Consider the following 20,394-nt stretch of genomic DNA (forward strand, 5'->3'; position numbering starts at 1 on the left):
GACAGGCAAGTGACTGAGAAGCTCAGGCACAGGAGAGTCCCAGATGGCACTGAACAGATATTCCAGTCAGATGGTATTGAACAATATTCCTATCACCACCCCCCCAAAAAAACTTTAAAGTTTTTGTTACTTTTAGTCTAAAAGCCACTACAAGAAAAGCTATCTGTGAAATAGACTGCGGCAAACACTGCCACGTCATCTAAACCTCCAGAGTCGTGGCTGGGTGATAAAGACTGGAGACTGAACCTGGGCTGGGCACATCACAGGGACCGTAAGGTCACAAATGTACTGCAGCCAGCATGGCTGCTTCTCTTCCAGTTTGTGCTGTAGTTAGAAAGTCAATACAATGACACCAAGAAAAGAAGTCAACCAGAGAAAGGCTCCCATGATCACAAGCCCTGCGTGGCACTGAGAACAGAGCAGACGAGAGGCGGACGAACCGGATAAATGGCAGTACTCAAAGGGTGGGCCTGTAGGTATCACGTGGGGAAGGAAGGCCAGTCTTCCTAACAACACCTCAGGCCTAGGACTGTGGAGATGTAGGAAAGAACTGTGAGGCGGGAGGGCACACAAAGTCTGGACCCTTCTGAACGCCACTCAGCCTTACCTTACCTTAGGTGAAACTTTTTAAAAATAAAATAGCACTCTCCTTGAAAATAGAATAAACAGTTCTTTTGCCTTCATTACTCAGCATATGTAAATAATAAATTAAATAAAGCTATGGATAATTTAATTCCTATAGAAGAAACATTTAAAATTCAGAGTACACACTCTGAAGCTCTGTCTACATTCAAATTCCAATAAAGTAATTATTTAATATTATCTAAACCTCAGCTTCATCTAAAAACCAGCTTGGTGGCCCTAGACAGTTTAGGAATGGGAGCTGGTCACAAGGAGTTGAAGGCAGAGTTGAGGGTTTAGGAGTTTTTATTCTCAACCTCCGAGATCCAGGAATGGGAAAGTGGTCAAAGCGCAAGTTGACAGCAGTGACTCAATCTTCCCTACAGGACACTGCTTCCATTAAATGACAAGAAGTCCTGAGTTTAGGAAGCTTCCAGACACCTAGCAGAGAAAGAAGGTTCACGAGAACGGCAATCAGAGAGCAGCAGGCCCGCACTGCTCTCCACACTCCGCCCTACATGACTGCACCCCATACTGCAACACCGTAGACTTAGCCAGCAACACAAGCACATTTCCTCCAGTTTAACCAGCAGGACATCAAACTTGCACCCGCAGCCATCCAGCCAAAGTGAACAACAAGACTTGTCAAAGAAGCCTCTGTGTTGATGGTGTTGAGATTGTGAGCAGAGAAACTGGGCTCGTTTTTCTAGTTATCCTCAGAGACACCTTTGAGTAAGGTGGCAAGCTAACAAAATTACTTGAGGCTTACTAAAAATGACAGGATATACTGGACTTCAAATTGCAGGGAGGAATCTACACAGAATGGGGAGGGAGGGAGAGAGAGAGTGAGGAGAGACTGACTAAGGGCTTGTTTGTTCCAAGCAGCTTCTAACCAAGTGATGCTCAAGGCTTAGTGGCCTTGGGGGCATCCAAATGCCACTGCACAAAGAGGCCATAAGAGGGGAAAGTAGAGGGCGAGTAACCAGAAGCAGAAATGCCAGGAACCTTAGAGACAAGGCTAACTGTGGAATGATGGATAGCCCCTGTTGTCATACCCTAGAACCTGGGGTCAGGAGACAGGATGGAATGTAGTTTCTAGGATGCTGTTCTTCTGCCTTCCCAGATCTCTGCAGTTTAAAGGGTAATTCCTAGCTTGGCTTATTGGCATCTGTGGGGACAGGCAACATGACCTCTAGTTTGTGGTCACACAAGCAGCAAAGACAGCTGGAAAATGAGTGTGTACTGGTAACGCAGGCAACGGGTGGGCATCGAGCTCGGGCAGCACATAAGAGGCCAAAGGCCGGGAAGGAGGCGGTGCTGAAATAAGCTGGAGGCCTTGACCCTAGGAGAAGGTGTTCTGATGCTCTGAACCTAAGCTGCTCCCTTGCCACCAGCGTAAATGTAATGTAGACCTCGAAAGACGGCAACTGCAGACAGAGAAAGCATCACAGAATAACCCAGCACACATGGGCGTGGAATAACCGAAGTTGTACTGATACTCCTGGAGATGGTACAGGCTAGCATTTGCTGTACAACATCTTCAGGAATGCCTTTGTGTGTGCGTGTGCGTGTGTGCGCGTGTGCGTGTGCATGTGTGTGTGTGCATGTACGTGTGTGCGTGTGCATGTGTGTGTGTGCGCGTGTGTGTGTTTGTGTGTGCGTGTACCTGCATTAAAGGACAGCGGACAATCTCTGAGGTGGGATAGCCTTGGGTAAGTCTTCAGGTGCTATCTATAATTTTTGTTTGATATTTGAGAAAAGGTCTCTCGCCAGCCTAGAAATTGGCTAAGTGTGCTAGGTTGGCTGGCCAAGGAGCACAGGACCCACCCGTGTCAGCCTTCCCAGGGTTAGGGTGTGCCACCATGCCTGGCTTTTTGTGGCTGTTGCTGTAGCTGCTGCTGTGTGTCATGCGGTATAGCACTTTGGGTGAGAGTGTCCCCTATATGCTCAGACAATTCAGACCTTGGCCGCAAGTGGCAGTGATGCCTGGAGAGATCCAATAACCTGTTGGAGAGTAGAGATGGACTTTGAAAATCTATAGTGCGCCTCCCTTCCAGTTTGCTCTCTTAGCTGCCTGCTTCTTCTGCAATGCCTGCCACCTGCTGGGATGCCTCCATGCCGGAACAGACGGTACACCAGTAAGTGCTTTCTCCATGGCATATTGTCTCAGCCACAGAGAAGCAACCAATACATGAGGGTTTAGGTGAAACGTCTGTCTCCATGCTTGAAAAGCAAGTTTCCCCAGCCCCTAAAATACTCTTTCCATGAGGACAACTGGAGTGCCAACCTATAAAACTGATTTCAAAGCTCCTAGCAGGTGGTATACTCTAGTATCCTACAGTGCTGAGTGTCCATTGAATGCCTCTGGGGACAGATGACACTTAGGGATCTTCTAAGAGTCACTCAACCTGAATCATGACCCACCGTCTGTTAACCTGCTAACTTCCTCACTCACTTGAGAGTAAGTCTGAAACAGCCTTGCACTAAGGCCTATCTAGCCCACACACAGCTGCAGCTTTGGTTGACCCTGGGGAACATGGACACTCGGATCAAACTGTCAGCTTGCTGTCTGCTCCAGCTTCTACCTCACGGTGGGATGCACCTCCTGGATAGTTCCACCTATCTAAACCCTCTTACTCTTCAGAGCTGGGCTAGTCAGAACAAGCTTGTCCCTCCTCAGGGTTCCAGACTCCCTCCCTTTCTTGCTGCCTCTGTCTCCCACTGATACGCATTAGGCCACCATGCTCGCCTCTCTGCCTGCTCCAATCCTGTCATGGCCCACTCTCTTAAGAACATGTATCTTAGGTGTTGACTGAACACACACTGCCTATACGGAGAAGTGTTTATTTACCAGGAAAGGTATGGCTGAAGTTTAAGAAAGCTGCACATGGCAGTGCCACTGAGACCCCTTCAACAGTACCAGAACCCTCTATTCTCTGCAGATATCACCCCATTAGCCCTTGATACAAAGTTACAACAAACACGGTAAGAAATCACTGTGAGTGTTCCTCTAGTCAAGGGTGAGAGTCTTTCAACAATAAAAGCAGAGCTATCTGTGACACCTAACAGTAACCATATTTGCTTTATCTTAAATTGTCTCCTAAATACAGTAAAGTGTCTGTATTTTAAATCTATATAAATATATACTTATGTGTCTATAAATATATTTATTTACATATTTATGTTTATTTTATAAATAATAGATGCTTATATCTATAAGTACATATAAAATATTTATATAATATTTCTGGTTATATTTTTACATTTATATAATGTATATAATTATACAGATGTAATTATATTATATAATACAATTTATTTACAGATATATATTTAATGTTTATTTATAAATATATTTATAAAACTATAAATTGCAAATATATTTCAATATGACCTAGTTGCTTCTCCATTTGATAAGCACTTATCAAGTAACTACTGTGACCTCAAACTCCGACCTAAAAACATAGGTCTTCAAGCCGTTAAACTGAAAATGCAAAGAAGATAACAGGACCCTACAGGAGCCCAACTCCTTTCCATTAACTCCAGTGGAAAACCACATTCATATGCACTCAGTCCTACACTAGTCAGTCAGCAAGCAGTAGACAGAAATGTCTCAGATCTTCTCAAGGTCATACAAGCTCAAGCGGCTGAGGAGATAGATGGCTCAGGCATTAAGTGCTTGCTCTGCAAACGTGAGGACCTCTGCCCAATCCATTACAACCCATGAGGAAAGGTGGGTAATCCTAGCTCTCAGGAAAAGGAGACAGACTGATTCCCAGGGTTCATCAGTTAGCTAGCATAGCCTACTTGAGGAATCACCAGCAAAAGACCTAGTCTCAAATGTTTGGCAGTACCTAAGACATTCAACATGGTCCTCTGACCTCCAAACTCTTGCACTCACATAGGCACACATGCATGTACACACAAGTGAAATACAATAGTTCAGAGAAGCATACACATATTGCAATTTATCATCAAAGTGCAAAGGAAAATACAAACGTAAGACCTTTAAAGACTATCATTACTTCCACTGCAAGAACTCTGCTTAACTATGAAGACAGGCGGACTGCGTGGAGTACACTTACCCTTGAACACTAGCAAAGCAGTGGACATCACTATCATCTGATAAAAGTGACACTTTTCTATTTCATAAAAATTATGCATATTGCAGATGGTCACAGGCCTGTGAACCATTAGCACTTACCACATACGCCTACCATATCCTATTTAAGTCTCTAAAACATGGTTCTCAGCCTGAGAGATATGCCCCTTTGGGGGTCGTTTCTTACCAGATATTTATATTATAACTCACAACAGTAGCAAAATTATAGTTTTCAAGTAATAGTGATGTAATTTTATGATTTGGGGATGACTACAATAAGAGGAACTGTATTAAAGGGTCACAACATGAGGAAGGTTGAGAATCACTGCTCTAAAACAATCTGAAATGTGTTTACATAAGTATTTCAAAAACACTATTAAAATTGAGCAATAAGTTATCAATAATTACTAATAACATTGTATTTTGCAAATACGTTCTAAGATATCTTACCTTAAATATGTGCCATATATGAAGAATAGTGCCATCATTAATCCATTTAACATAAAAATTACAGCAACATAAAAGCAAGCAGGATCGCCCAGTCCTTTAAAAATAAACAAAGCATATGTTCTAGCCACAAATTATGTTATGAGTCTGGCAATTTACATGAAACTGTGCTCACTGTGAAACGGTTGCCAGATAAATGGTTTCCTTGGTTCCCATATGAAAACAGGACAGGCATGCAGAACAGTGATGAGAACAGCACTACTCAGCTATGCCGGTCTGCAGACAGGGCTGCAAGCCTGCTGATACACCTTAGGGAGGTAACGGGGGTAGGCTGGGCTACAGCAGAGTAAGGCAGACGCAACAGCCCTGCCTCTGGGAAGAGCGCTTCAGCAGCCACAGCCATCGGCCGGAGTGAAGCTACCCTGGGAAGAGCACAGCTACTTTGTGCCAGGTACCTTGCTATAAAAAAGCTCAAAATCCCTGGAAAGGTGGCATCTAAACATTCCTGAATATTCTCTGAATACCTGAACTATTCCACCCAAAGATCAAAACATGACCAAAATAGCTTCCTGTTCAGTTCACTTTTCCCAGCCATGTGAAGACCATGGAAGCAAACCAGCCTGCTCTAATTGTCGACTTGCAGAATCCAAGAACACAATAAAATGTCTGCTACTTATATCACTGAGATTGCAGTAAGCCGACTGCAGGCCAACAGACGACCAGACGACATGAAAAGGAGCTCACCCTCACAGCTTTCGATTGGACTGAGTCCTTCTCCTCGGGTGACTGTCCAGCATATCTTGGTTTGAATACCAATCAAATCCATTATTTTGGTATAAATCCGGTACCAGCTGGCTAAAATCACCTTTTAAAAAAAATAAAGACATCATAAGAAATAATTTCCAAGTCAGGCAGTAGTGGCATACTCCTTTAATCCCAGCACTCGGGAGGCAGAGGCAGGAAGATGTTTCTGAGTTTAACGATAGCCTGGTCTACAGAGTGAGTTCCAGGAAAGCCAGGGATTCCCCAGAGAAATCCTGTCTTGATTTAAAAAAAAAAACAAACAGAACAAAAAACAAACAAAATGAAAGGGAATAAGTTTTCATTACTAGATATATTTTGAGTTTTTCATAATTGTCAAACTGTCTTTTCATGCTCCTGCTGTTTGGCTCCTTCTATATCTAGTTAAGCAAGGTTCAGCCTCCCCCACAAGGACTGTAATTAAAGAGGCCCAGCCTCTCCCACAGACTCTTCGGGTAGTCAAGTCTTTTACTGGTGATGCACAGGTAAGAAAAAAAACTAAATAAAAAAATCTTCAAGATTAACACTTTTTAAAAAATATAAAATTCTACCAGGAAATATAAAAAACTTAAACAAATTATGTGTATGTCTAATTTTTCAAGATGTAAAATCAAAGAGCACTACTGACTGCTCTTCCAGAGGTCCTAAGTTCAAATCTCAGCAACCACATGGTGGCTCACAACCATCTGTAATGGGATCTGACGCCCTCTTCCGGTGTGTCTGAAGACAGTGACAGCGTACTTATATATAATAAATAAATCTTTTTAAAAAAAGATAAAACAATCCCAGCCAAAATCCCACTATCTTTGATTAATTTAGAGAAATAGAAGAATAAAGGGGGAATGTCCTGGTGAATATAAAGGTCTCTCACGGAAAGTAACTAAAATAGCAGACACTGGCAGACGCATTCCCACACTGATCAATGTCATACGTGAGGCAGCAGACAGAAGCTGATCCGCCTTCCAGGCAGAGGCGCTCCCAGCCCAGCCACTGACCACTCTACAGAACTGCTCTGGGCTGAAGAAAGTAATGTGCTCAAGGTCACACGAGGGAAACTGCAGCCTGTGATAAGCTAATCAATAGAAGTGATGTGTATTCAGGGGCCTTTGCCAAAGGAAGCATAACTGTGCTAAGTAAGCTATCCCAGCCCAGAGAAGCCATGGGATTCACTGGGGCTGGTCTTTTGAAGAGACAGCTCAACCCTGCTTCACCTCCTTCTGCCTCCACCACCCTCTTGCAGGTACAGCCCAAGGGTACTCCCTCATACTCTGGCTACAAGCAAATCTGCATTCAGAGCCCACTTTCAGGACCTCAATAAGGCAATACTGAGCATAAAATCCAAACGCAGGTGACAGTCATTGATAAGTCCACTGACTGTGCATTTAGAAGAGAAAGCTACTTCAAGTCAGTGTGAGAAGACGGGCCTGTCCTCAGCAGTTACGAAGACGAGTATAAAGAATATCCTTTTCTACAAATGCATCAACACAAATTCCAAATGAGTTAAAAATATAAACATACGTATATAACTATAAGAATAAATATTTTACATGCATATTTAAAAGTAATAAGTTAAAAGATTCATGGGCATAAAATGTTGCATAGAAAATATATATCTATAGCTAAAAAGATAAATATTTCATTAATGTCATAATCATAACATCTTATGTATAAAAAATGAGTCTTTAAGAAACCCAATAGAAACAGATACAAGGAGGCATAAACAGGAATTCTTTTTCAAAGTAGAGATGGATATTTATATAGCACTGAAATGCATTCATATACATGAATTAAATAAAATGCACCAACTACTTATAATTTCCTTGTCTATCAAAATCAGCAAGGATGCAAATCAACATTTCCCAAACTGCTGTTGGCAGGGATTCAATCAGTATAACCTATATGGAAGGCTTTTGGCAATATGCCCCCAAATCATTACAATGCACATTCTGCTGAACTGACGGGCTATATTCACAAATTTATAGCTTTGAAAATGAGTAAGTATTTTACTGGTGGTTTCTATCAATTTGACACAAAGCTAGACATTTCAAGAAGAGGGAATCTTATTTGAGAAAACACTGACAATAGATTGACCTGTGAGCAAGTCTGTGGAACCTTTTCTTTGATTAATGATTGATGTGAGAAGGCCCCGCTCATGTGGGTCATTCCACTCATGGGCAGGTTGTGGGGAGCAAGCCAGAAAGCAACATTCTTCATGATCTCTTCTCCAGTTCCTGCCCTGCTTCCAAGTTCCTGCCTTGAATTCCCAGTTTGGTTTTTCTCAATGGACTGGGAATATTAGATAAACTACATAAACCCTTTCCTCCCTAAGTTCCCTTTGGTCGTAGTGCTCTACTAAAGCAGGAAAACCTAAATAAGGCAGATATGTATAATAAAGAGTCAGAGTCACGCAAGTTTGCTGCCACTTTGCTTAGAATATTCACAAGTGTGAAAAGTTCAGAGGTCCGTAAAAGATCATGCATACCACCGTTACAAAAGGCACACCAGCAGCCATGGTGACACAGAGAACCCTGTCTTGAAATAAAAGTGATGGAGAGGGTGGCTACAAACATCCCCCAAAGACAAAATGCACACGTAAAGACACTGCACACCCTGCAATCCCATGTGTGTAACGTCTACCTGCATATGGTCACAGGAAATACTCGAGAGCAGTACTTTGTGGGACAACACTGAACTATGGAGGGCATTCATACTGATTGATCAATAATCACTGATCCAGAAGTGAAGTCCTCTCAGTAGAGAAAGACTGACTCATGGTAATCAGACCTTAAGAGTTAGACTCCCGGGGTTGGGGATTTAGCTCAGTGGTAGAGCCCTTGCCTAGGAAGTGCAAGGCCCTGGGTTCGGTCCCCAGCTCCGAAAAAAAGAAAAAAAAAATAAGTAAGAGTTAGACTCCCATGTAATTTTTAGAAGGCACTTTTCATGAAGCATCACAGCGGTAACTCACCTCGGGGTAAAGGTTGAACCTTTTTAAGGTGTTGATAACTAGGGGGTACTCAGTTAGCCTGTCGTTCATTATCATCCATACCCCACTCAAAAACGACGGCGCCTCCACGATGGTCTTGAAGTAAGAATAATACAGCCCCTGAAAGAAGGACACACTCCAGTTACAATAAAAAGTACACAGTTACTCATCTTCTTAGATTACAAATATTTAAAAGAGTACTGGTTTTGAAAAAGTGAGCAGTCAAGCAGGTAATAGCTACAATTAATTTCACAGGTTTCTGATCATTTATAAATTCTTAGGCGACAAAAAAGTACATTTTATAAGAATTTCATCATAATTAAAATAATCAAATGCAAAATAGCTTCAAAAACCGTATCAGAATTTAAATATGTATAAATGCAATTCAGCATATGCCATGTATGCAGAGTGTATTCAATACCCAAAGTTGAATAGATAAAGTCAGCCTTGTTTCCTCCACGTTCACATTTAAAACTCTAAATGCGTTTTTTAAGAAGACTGCACATTATACACATTCCTATTAAACAATAATTTTACAGATCATTTTCTCCCACAGCAACACAGCGCAAGAGCTGACACTGGGGACCGGGAGGGTGCATTTCGAGAGAAGTAGGAAAGTTTACTCTGACATGCTCCTTTGAAAGGGGTTGTAGCAAAGCTGAAACGACATGAAACAAAAAAAATATGAGGCAGGGCTGAGGATGGGGCTGGCCTGGCAGAGAACTCGCCAGCACGCAGGGGGCTCTGAGTTGATGCCCACTATTACACACCCAACGCCATGAGCCCTGTGCTTAAGGAACTGAAGGCAGGAAGAACAAGCTGTTCAAGATGTCCATGAAGGACAAAAGGACCAAGAGGACAGAAGCGGACACTGAAGAGCAGTGCATCAGTAAACCACGGACACCCAGACAGGCAGAAAACAACAGTCGGCCTCATGGAGACTGCCTGGTCTGCCCCTTCTAGACTCTGGGACTGTCCGAAGCCAGATCCCCACTGTTTTCCTTCAACCTGGGTAGATACTGCTATGGCAGAAGCCTCAAACTACTGTACTTCCTGTCTCTTTCACTTTAGAAACATATTAACATGTTATTTAATCACAAAACACACAACCTAAACATTTATGTAACAAAAATGTTTAAGGGCATTAATTATCAAATTGGAAGAGAATACTAAGTGACCCTACTGGATGATCTATGTGGAACACAGCATCGCATTGCATCGAGGCAGACTTCCAGAAAACTCTAAAACTCGTTTAATAATTATATTTCTAGTACTGAGCTTGACATTTTTATTCTATTAAATAAATAATTTGAAATTAATATTCTCAGATTAAAACAAATTTAACACCAAGTAAAAAAGATCCAATCCTAAATTTTTATTTAAAATTCTTAATATAAACTTATGACTTACTGGTCTTTTTGATTTAAAAAGAAGCAGTTTCCTAATTCTGCTCACTGAAAGGCCAAGTCTCCATGGCCCCTTACAGTAGCAGCGAGGACCTGCGGCACAGAAGTCCTGGTCAGCACATGCCATCTACAGCTGAAAAGAGCCCAAGCTCCCTGGAAAACTGCCTGCTGCCAGCTGGGTAGGATATGTCATACAGCACCCAAAGTAAAGAAGCCCTGAACACCAAAGAAACACGAGTGAGGTCACACCGAGGCCAGCACAGCCAAGTGCAGAGACTGGCCAGTTCCAGACACCAGGGGTTACACAGTACGTGCCAATCAGTCTACTGATTCTAACTAGAAGATGTGAGAGAATCAATTCATTTTTATGAGAAAAAGAATGGATCATTTTCTTGTCTTTCTTCTAACTAGTAAGCCTAGAAAAAAACTGGAGCAATGTTGCAGGAAAATCCTTTCCAGGGTTACAAGTCAGCAAGTGCAGAAAAATAATGACAGTGTCTATACTAACAAGATGGGCTCTAAGACAACTCATCCAGACCACTCCTTAAGCTACTCCCCAGACTGAACATCTGAGAAGTCAACCAGTGCCCTGTGTGAACCTTGAGATGCTACAATTAAAAGGGTCCAGCATCAGCTGTGAAGTAGTCCTTCGAGAAAGTAGTCATATTTTCCATTGGTCTTCAGAAAACACAGGATAAGAGAACATGAGTTACAGCCATAGACAAGACTATATAGCATATATAGCATACATGTATACTACATGTATGTTGAGGAACTGGCATATGTATATATAAATATATATAAAGAGGGAGTTACAGATTGTAAGGCCCAGCAATCCAGCAGTAAACCTGAGTGCAGTCTGCAACTTCAGTTAGGACAGCAGCTGCTTCCAAGCACCGATCAGCTCATTCAAACATTTTCATCTGATGGTGCTAAGGAATTGCTAGGGACAAAAAGTCCTTTGAGTAACTTCAAATGTAGTTGCACAAAAGTTAAGTCTAATTTCCTTTAAACAGAGATGGGTAAGGAAATGTGGATGACTGTGTGCTGTCTGTTGTTGAAGCTACAAGATAAGGAGGCAGAACTGTCTACTCCTTTTATTTAGGAATGTCTTGTTGAAAATTTTCATGCCAAAAAAGCTTTAAAGTATTTAGAGTCCCAAAATACTACAACGAACTACTACACACACACACACACACACACACACACACACACACACACACACACGCACACACACACACAGAACTAACCATTTCAGTGCGGAAAGCCATCTCCCTTTCCAGCGTCGAGAGGTGAGAAAAATGCCGATCATTTTCAAAGAGCTGCGTTATGTGGCTCCTGGAAACATTAACACAAGGCAGCAGTGCAGAGGCTATGAGAGCTACTTTAAAGGCAAAGGAAAATCCTACAGATTGCAGACAGTTTGCAACAAGACTGAAAAACAATTGTATCTATATTTGTTTTCTATCAGGTTTTAACAATTCTACTGAAAGTCCTCGCCATAAGAAAACACATTCCAATTAGATTTTAACATTAAAATAAACCATAACGATATTTTAAGTGATGTACTATAAAAATATAGAACGCACTGAATGTGCCATTGGGTACCATTCAGAAACTGCCTGGTTCACAAAATTCATACATCTCTCCACCCAGAAGATTAAAAACATCAATCTAACATTCAAGATGTATACCATATTAATGTTAAGCAAATTAGAGTATCAAATATAGCCTCTTTAATAATAGATACTTTATATAACAGCTTTATTATTCTAATTCTATCAATGAACCAAATCTTTCAGAAGACCATAGTACAGATAAGATACATCCATCCTTCTGCTATAGAAGCCATCCCTTTAAATACATGGGCCATATCTTCAGTAAGTTATGAACATTTACATAATACATATCATTGAAGAAAAACAATCTTACCAGTGCAATAGGGCTGCAAAGGAAGCTGAAAGAAAAAGAAATTTATATTACTATTTCAGCATGAAGAAAACTCTCTCCTTACAGATAAGCATTTCCAATGAGATCCTGCACATTCGGGGCAGAGGGCTGTAGACCTCATCAACATACTGGAGATAAACGTGCAAAGCCTAAGCTGAGGAAAGGCTGGACCAGGCTTAGCATCTAGGAGGCACTACGGACTCTTCAAAAGCACAGCACGGAGAGAGCAGCTTACATTCCAGCTACAGTCCTCATCCCTCCCTCACACACTCCACACAGCAGAGAGGCCCTATGGTTGCCAATACCGTACAGGAGCCGCTAGGTCAAAAGCACCTCAAAGAGACCCCACAGGAGCAAAGTCCACCGCTAAAGTACCTTAGAACGAAGAGCCGCATTACCGTGGGCTACAAGTGAGACATGGAAATAAACACACAAAGTACCACCGCCTTTGCAAACTACCTTAGTGCCTGGATTTCCACAGCAAGTCGCACTCCCGTAAAAGTGGAAGGAGAAAAGGACACAGACAGACAGACTCAGGGTAAGGCCAACGGTAACACAGATCACATCGCAGAACGCTTCAGGTTCTGCCCAAGTACAAAGATCACTGGAGACACATGTGACTATAGACTGTGTTCATAAACATAGTATACACACTCAGTTACTCAAATCACTTCTCAATTACCCTTGAGAAAAGGGAGAAACTCTTATCCTGTAGGCTTGTGACAAGAAGTGTTTTAAATATCATTTTTTTCACATTTTGAAATATCTGTACAATGGCATAGCTGGGGATGACACCAATGTCTGAATACAAATCAACTATGTCTCTGAACTACTGTACCGTCAGAGGTGTTGTTGTAAAAAATAATAAAAATAAAAAAATAAAAATGAAACGGTAAATGTTTTTCTCTGGGTGTTTTACCCTGCTTGGGTTCCACACCTCAGTGCCCCAGATATCTGCTGGATATCTTGGCGGAAACACAGCCCAGCCACACACTTTCTTACACTGAGACTCTTACATATAAAAACACACCACACAATAATCTTAGATCCAATTGGTAAGATATAATTGCCCACTTAAACATACAAAGCCCGGTACCATCTATCCCTTTCTAATAGATTTGTTGGGCGCCATATGTTGTTGTAAAAAAAATAATAAAAATAAAAAAATAAAAATGAAACGGTAAATGTTTTTCTCTGGGTGTTTTACCCTGCTTGGGTTCCACACCTCAGTGCCCCAGATATCTGCTGGATATCTTGGCGGAAACACAGCCCAGCCACACACTTTCTTACACTGAGACTCTTACATATAAAAACACACCACACAATAATCTTAGATCCAATTGGTAAGATATAATTGCCCACTTAAACATACAAAGCCCGGTACCATCTATCCCTACAACATATGGCGCCCAACAAATCTATTAGAACTCAACTAACCTGAGATAATAGTTAGACAAGCTACTTCTTAATTACAGGTATTATTAAAAGGTGATTGAGTTTGTTTTTAGAAAGAAGAGAGTAAAGAGAATACCTGAATCAGGTGGGGATTTTCATCCACGATTCAGAGCTTGGATAGGGAAAAATTGATCATTTACTCCAAGTAGAGAGTTGTGATGAAATGTCTGTGACACCAAGGAGAGTGAATGCAGGCATATATTTTAGAAGTTATTGAAGTTAAAGAAAAATCTGTGACTCTGGGTAGGGAGCTTAACAGATGGATATATTTTGGGTTAAATTCCCAATAGATGGATATATTTTGGGTTAAATTCCCAACAGATGGATATATTTTGGGTTAAATTCCCAACAGATGGATATATTTTGGGATAATTTCCCGATATTACAGAGTACAAAGGCTATCAGGCTCATTGTTTAGCTTACTTCCTTTCTAAAGAAATTGTTTAATATTCATGATGGGTGTGACTTTGAGTTTTATGATTATATTATTACTCTGGGAGAGAGTGCAAGATACAAGCTTTTCTGGTTTCAGACTAAGGAACACAGTATTTTGGGAGAAAGATTTTGTCTTTGTGCTTTTAAAAAATGTGATTAGGCTCTGGAAACCTCACAGAGTCATACTGATCAGATTTGATAGAGGTAGACCGCCTGAAAAATTTATTCAAGAGAATCAAACAAAAAGATATCTTGATTCTAAACTTTTGTCTTGAGAGTTGTATTTTACAGAGCATGCCTACCTACTTGGAATCCTGGTCTCAAGGACTTTCAGCTGGGTCCAGTCACACATCAGCTACAGCATTTGCTTCATTCTTCCTACCCCCTACCCCCAAGGATATCTCAACGCCCATGTACAGCTTGAAGAAGTTATGGAGGAGTCGTCGCCCCAATTCTCTGGACTTTGGGGGGGCTAAAAATGGTTATTCTAAAGTTGTTTTTATGAGGAATTGAAAATTGGTTGTAATTTAACGGGGAGGAATTAGCTAGATTGAATTGTACAGTCATAATCTCATTTGGTAACTAAGCTGAAATCATATCTTTGCTTTGGTATAGAATTTATTTGTCAAAAGAGTTTAAAAGTACAAGGTTTAGAGCCAGTCTTTCTATTGTTGTCGTTACAAACTTCTGAGTTGATTACACCTGTGAGTTAAGATCCAAATAGCAAAGTCATGGCCCTGATTTTTTGAGAGAACTTTCAAGATTTTATTAAGATATAAAGACAACAAAACAGATTGTCTTATATAGATAGGTGGTTTTCAAAAACGTCAGAAATCCACAAAATTTGAGATTTAAGGTTATTTATCTTTTGTTGAGACATATCTGTTCCTAACAGTTCCCCTTCGGTGGATTTAACGAAGAATGTGAACATCTCTACCTCCAGGTGATGCAATACTTTGTGGCTAGGCAGTCACTGGACAAAACTGCCTGCTTCATCTGCAGACTAATACTGTACAGAAAAGGATAAATTATGCAGAATGGTTGACTGATAAACTCTGCCAAGACAGGGTGATCAGCCCTTCAAAATCTGCATTTCAAGAGTCTGTCAGTTGATTTTGGGCCAGAAGGCTGAAGACTTGTGCTCACATGTTGCTAACAGGGGACTGTGCTAGTGGAGATTTGTCTCTACAACCTCTCAGTTCTGGAAGCCGTGTTAGGCTTCCTATGTGTATAGATATTTGGTCATTCCCAGATTTCTGACGGGGTTGAAGACTGATTATAGTCTCATAGCCTATCAGGCTGTATAAATCTGAATATACATATTTTATTGGATAGTTATCAGATAGTATACAAGCTTGCCAAGATATAATATAGATAACATGGTTAATGAACAGAATTGATGGACTGGGTGATCAGCATATTGTTGGTTTTATAAATTGCAGAATGGTAATAATGCTTAGTTCACCTATGTATAGGGGAAAGGTTTTTTAACTGGACAAAAAGGGGGAAATGTCGTGGTTTGCCTTGAAATTTTCTCTGAATTTGTTAAATAAAGGCAAGAGCGTGAGATTTGGACAGAGGGAAAAGTCAGGAGCAAGAGGGGGATTAGATTCAGAGAATAGGGTTAGAGAGGACAGTTGGCGACAGTTGAGCCAGTGGAACCTGAGCAGGAGGGGGAGAGGATGGAACAGTTGAGGAGAAGGGAACGGTTTAGAGACAGGATGGGGAACTGAGAAGAGTTAGAAGAGACAGGAGATGGAGAGAGGGGAGAAGCTAGGAGTCGTTGTAAGAGAAGGAGAAACTAAAGCATGAAAAGAGTTGATATATTTGGGAGAGTGAGTAAAGAAAAGAGAGAGAGAGAGGAGAAGCAAGGAGTCGTTGTGGGAGAAGGAGAAGCTGGAGACTTGGTAAATAAAAGGTGCAAGGGATAGATGGTACCGGGCTTTGTATGTTTAAGTGGGCAATTATATCTTACCAATTGGATCTAAGATTATTGTGTGGTGTGTTTTTATATGTAAGAGTCTCAGTGTAAGAAAGTGTGTGGCTGGGCTGTGTTTCTGCCAAGATATCCAGCAGATATCTGGGGCACTGAGGTGTGGAACCCAAGCAGGGTAAAACACCCAGAGAAAAACATTTACCGTTTCATTTTTATTTTTTTATTTTTATTTTTTTTACAACAACACAGAGGTGCGGATTTTTAGGCCGCATGCATTTTTGCCGGGTTCATCCTGAGGTGAGGTGTGATAGTTAACACCTGTGCGCACAGACGTTAGAGCTTTGGGATTTCAGGTTAGGAGTATTCGCCCTACTTCTATTTTAATTTTTCTAATGTCCGTGACATGTTTTCTATGCTAACCCGCATCACTGCTGATGTACAAATCTGTGCAGAGTGATTGGAGATGCATCTGCTTGGCTTATTTCTTCCAATTCACTGAGTATAGTATTTTCAGCTTATTTTAAATTCTCCATTTTAGATAATATCATTAGCAAATGTTAATTTTTTTCTGTTTTATAATTTTACCATTAGCATCTTCCACTTGGCCAATATCATCTAGAATACACCCCCCCAAAAAAACCTTGCTAAGCTTGACTTCTCTTACTTGAACAAGTTTCATCTTGTATTCTGTAGTGAAAATAAGGATTTGTCAAGGTCACCTTCCTTTTGTGCACTTTTTCATTAATTTATTTAATTTATTCACTTAAAACCCCAATCACAGCCCCCCTCCTCCTCCCAGTCCCACTCTTAGAAATTCCTCCCCTCACTACTCCTTCCCTTCTCATCAGAGAAGGGAAAACAGCCTTGGGTACCACCCACCCTGGAACATCTACCCCAGCTTGACTAAGCACATCCCCTCCCACTGAGGCCCAACTAGGCAATCCAGTTAGGGGAAGGGGATCCAATGGCAGGGAACAGAGACCAAGACAATCCCTGCTCCTATTGTTAGGGGACCCAACCCCAAATCCTTCAACACAAAATTTGTCTTGCCTACAAAATATTCAAGAGAAAAGTTAGAGACTGAGAGAACAGCCATCAATGACTGCCCCAACTTAAGACCCATCTCACGGGATAGAGCCAACCCCTGGTGACTATTAACAATACTTTGCTATTGCAGACAGGAACCTAGCATAACTGTCTCCTGAGAGATTTACTCAGCAATGGATAAAAACAGATGCAGAGACAAACAGCCACATATCAGGCAGAGCTCAGGAAATCTTGTGAAAGAGCTGGAGACAGGATTAAATGAGCCAGAGGGGTCAAGGACACCGTGAGATCTACAGAGCCCATGGTAGCTCACAGAGATTGAACCATCAACCAAAGATGTGTAGGGTGACTCGCCTAGTAGCCCACATATTTTAGCAGATGTGCACCTTTTGCATTCTTAAAATACCACAATCTGTTGGAAGAAGATGGAAGATGCCAGATGTCTTTAGTGCCTTTTTTTTTTTTTTTTTTAAGAATCTTTTTTGGAGCTGGGGACCGAACCCAGGGCCTCAAGCGCTTTACCACTGAGCTAAATCCCCATCTTTAGTGCCTTTAATTGGTTCCATTAGCACCGATTTGAACAATGGGAAGTCTTGGCACTTTTCAATCTCTTCCATTCAAGTTAGTGGTAACATCAAACATTTACTACACACCTACCAGCTCTTTGGATGACCTTTTTGATTACCTGCAGGAAATCAATAAATACCCAGAGCTTCCCTGTGGTGTGGGCATAAGTAAGTCCTCAATTAGTAAGTAAGAACTGGAGCACACTACAGTTGAGTAGCTTGCTGGATGATACACAACAGGTAGGCAAACTAATGGGCTAGGTTTAAGACTTCCAACCTACAATCCACAAACTGTACGGCCTCTACATTAGAGAACAGAAAGGAAGACGGTGCCAAATTCTCAACCATCTTGTCCACAAAGAATTCCTAGTCTCAGTCCCTCACTAATTTAAATAGAAAAGAACAAAACTGTTGCAATGAATCCCTCAATATAGGAAATATACTTTATAGACGCTACTAATTATGAGAGCCTGGGGAAGGCTCAGGCCAGAAAATGTTGACCACACAAACTTGATAAGCAACTCAGCATCCAAGTGAAAAGCTGGGTGTGGTAACCAATGGCATTTGCAAACCCAGCCTTGGAGAGACAGAAGGGAGCATTCTGTAGGCTCATGGGCCAGCCAGTTTAGTCTAATCTTCAAGCCCCAGGCCACATAGAGACTCTTGTCTCAATATAACAAAGTGCACAGCTCCTAAAGAATAATACCCATGGTTCATCTGGTTTCTACAGGCACAAGCACATTAATACAGGCATGCACACAGAGGTGCATACACAGAGGTACACACATGTGCGTGCATACACACATACACACACACACAGAGACACACGCACACACATACACACACAGAGAGAAAGACAGACAGACAGACATATGCACACACACACAGGTTCACATGTGAATTAAATTTTTTATATTAAAGTCTGAAGATACTTTATTTGAAATGACACATAGTATGCCATTTGAAGTTCCGGGAAGATACTGCTTTATGAACATGTGATTTAGGAATAAAGACAAAGGGACAGAAACTTCTAAAAGCATTTCCACTTTTCTGGGCTTCATAAAAGAATATTCTAAATTAATTTCTCTAAATCAATGTGAGTAATTACTAGCCTCTTTTTATTTGGTCTGTGTATGTGGGGAGCCTCTAACAATATAGGTAAGCTACTCTCCACTTAAATAAGCATGCTTTTTCCATGTTCTCAGTAGCTGAGTTTTTATTACTGAAAATAAAACTTCTAAGAAATCTGCAAAAAAAAAAAAAAACTTAAAGGAGGTCAAGGAAAGGTAACTGCAGGATCCTGCCCCTTACTATGACGGTGTTGAAAGCCCTGTTACTTTGACTAGGAGCATCCATAGTGCCCACATGAAAGCTCAATCAGGCACTGGGCTCTTACAACTCCTAACTATGCTACCCTGATCAATTTCAATCTTGGGGAATTTGAGGTGAAAAATACAACAAAACTTTTAAGTAAACAAAGTTCCTGAATTAACTCCAGTTAGCCTGCATTCACGCGCGCGCGCTCACACACACACACACACACACACACACACACACACACACACACACACACATGGTTCAAATGAGTTAGAAATTACTGTGTATAACCAAGTTTGATTGGAAGGTATAAACTAAACCTACCCTGTAAAATTGACCCTTTTGTTAAGATGCACACCTAGATGTAATCTTTTTCCATTTACTTCCTGAAAGTTAGAGCCAATTACAGGACCCATAGTCGAAAGGTAGATAGCCCACTGGAACCTGACTGCTCCCACAGGGGCTACGAACCTAAGGGCTCAGCCTTCACGACCCATTTTCCTCTACTTGGACCCACCTTCTAAGAAATCTACAACCTCCCCAAAGAGAGCCACCAATAGGGGAAAAAGTAGTTCAACACATATGCTTATGGGATATACTTAACAGTCAAATGATAGCAAAGTAACTGACATCACAGAACAACTGGGGCAAAGGTTAGGGACTCTGTACAAGATTTACTGTGAGAACAGAAGGGTCCCTTAGTAAGTCTCCTGAATGCCAACAGGCATTTATTACCCAGGAGCAAGGTGACAGTGCAGAATCTCAGGCCATACCCTTGCCTCCTAACCAACAATCAACATTTCAGAAGCCTGAGGAAGACATAGACAGCTCAGTGACATTCCCTAACAGACCTCCACATGGGAGGAGCACACCACCACTGCATTCTTGGGTCCTGCTCTTGATTCAACAGGTACAGGGGCTTGAGCAATATATTATTAGTAAACCTCAAGTGGTTCACATAGTCCACACTTTGGGACATGGTACAGTTATGATAGCAAGTCCAGTGAGAAGAGCAGGCTGACAATTCCTTCAGGCAAGCTATGGAGTCCTGGAGGGTAGTGACAGAGAGGGATAAGGAAAAGGAAGGTCCAAATTCAAAAGGTCACAAATGAGGGTTCAGAAAGGGAAAGAGTTTAAATTCATAAACTCACTTTAAAGCCCTTCCTAAGCAGAAATGCTTTCCAGGTTTTATAAGACATCACTGACTTAGTCTCATCTGCAGAGTACAAAATGGGGGACCAGGGGCTTATCTCAGCCTCCAGTGCTTAACGTAGGTAGGGCCCAGAACTCTTACCACCAGCACTGCATTTCCTGTTTCGAAAACTTCA

The 20,394-nt window shown here is 41.4% G+C and overlaps 1 protein-coding gene across 3 annotated transcripts in view; it reads right to left on the bottom strand.

Moving 5' to 3' along the window:
* Nucleotides 1-20,394, bottom strand: part of Dpy19l1 (dpy-19 like C-mannosyltransferase 1) — an 88,461-nt gene that overhangs the window by 56,806 nt on the left and 11,261 nt on the right. For 2 of the 3 annotated variants that reach the window (XM_039081362.2, NM_001191791.1), the window contains exons 2-6: nt 12,293-12,317; nt 11,611-11,698; nt 8,937-9,074; nt 5,915-6,035; nt 5,174-5,267 (exon numbers count right to left, since the gene is read on the bottom strand). In XM_039081362.2, coding sequence (XP_038937290.1) covers nt 5,174-5,267; nt 5,915-6,035; nt 8,937-9,074; nt 11,611-11,698; nt 12,293-12,317 — 466 coding nt within the window. The remainder of the gene's footprint in view (nt 1-5,173; nt 5,268-5,914; nt 6,036-8,936; nt 9,075-11,610; nt 11,699-12,292; nt 12,318-20,394) is intronic. The other variant, XM_039081363.2, reaches the window with a different exon arrangement.

The sequence above is a fragment of the Rattus norvegicus genome, chromosome 8 (assembly GCF_036323735.1).
Source record: "Rattus norvegicus strain BN/NHsdMcwi chromosome 8, GRCr8, whole genome shotgun sequence".
Lineage (NCBI taxonomy): Eukaryota > Metazoa > Chordata > Mammalia > Rodentia > Muridae > Rattus > Rattus norvegicus.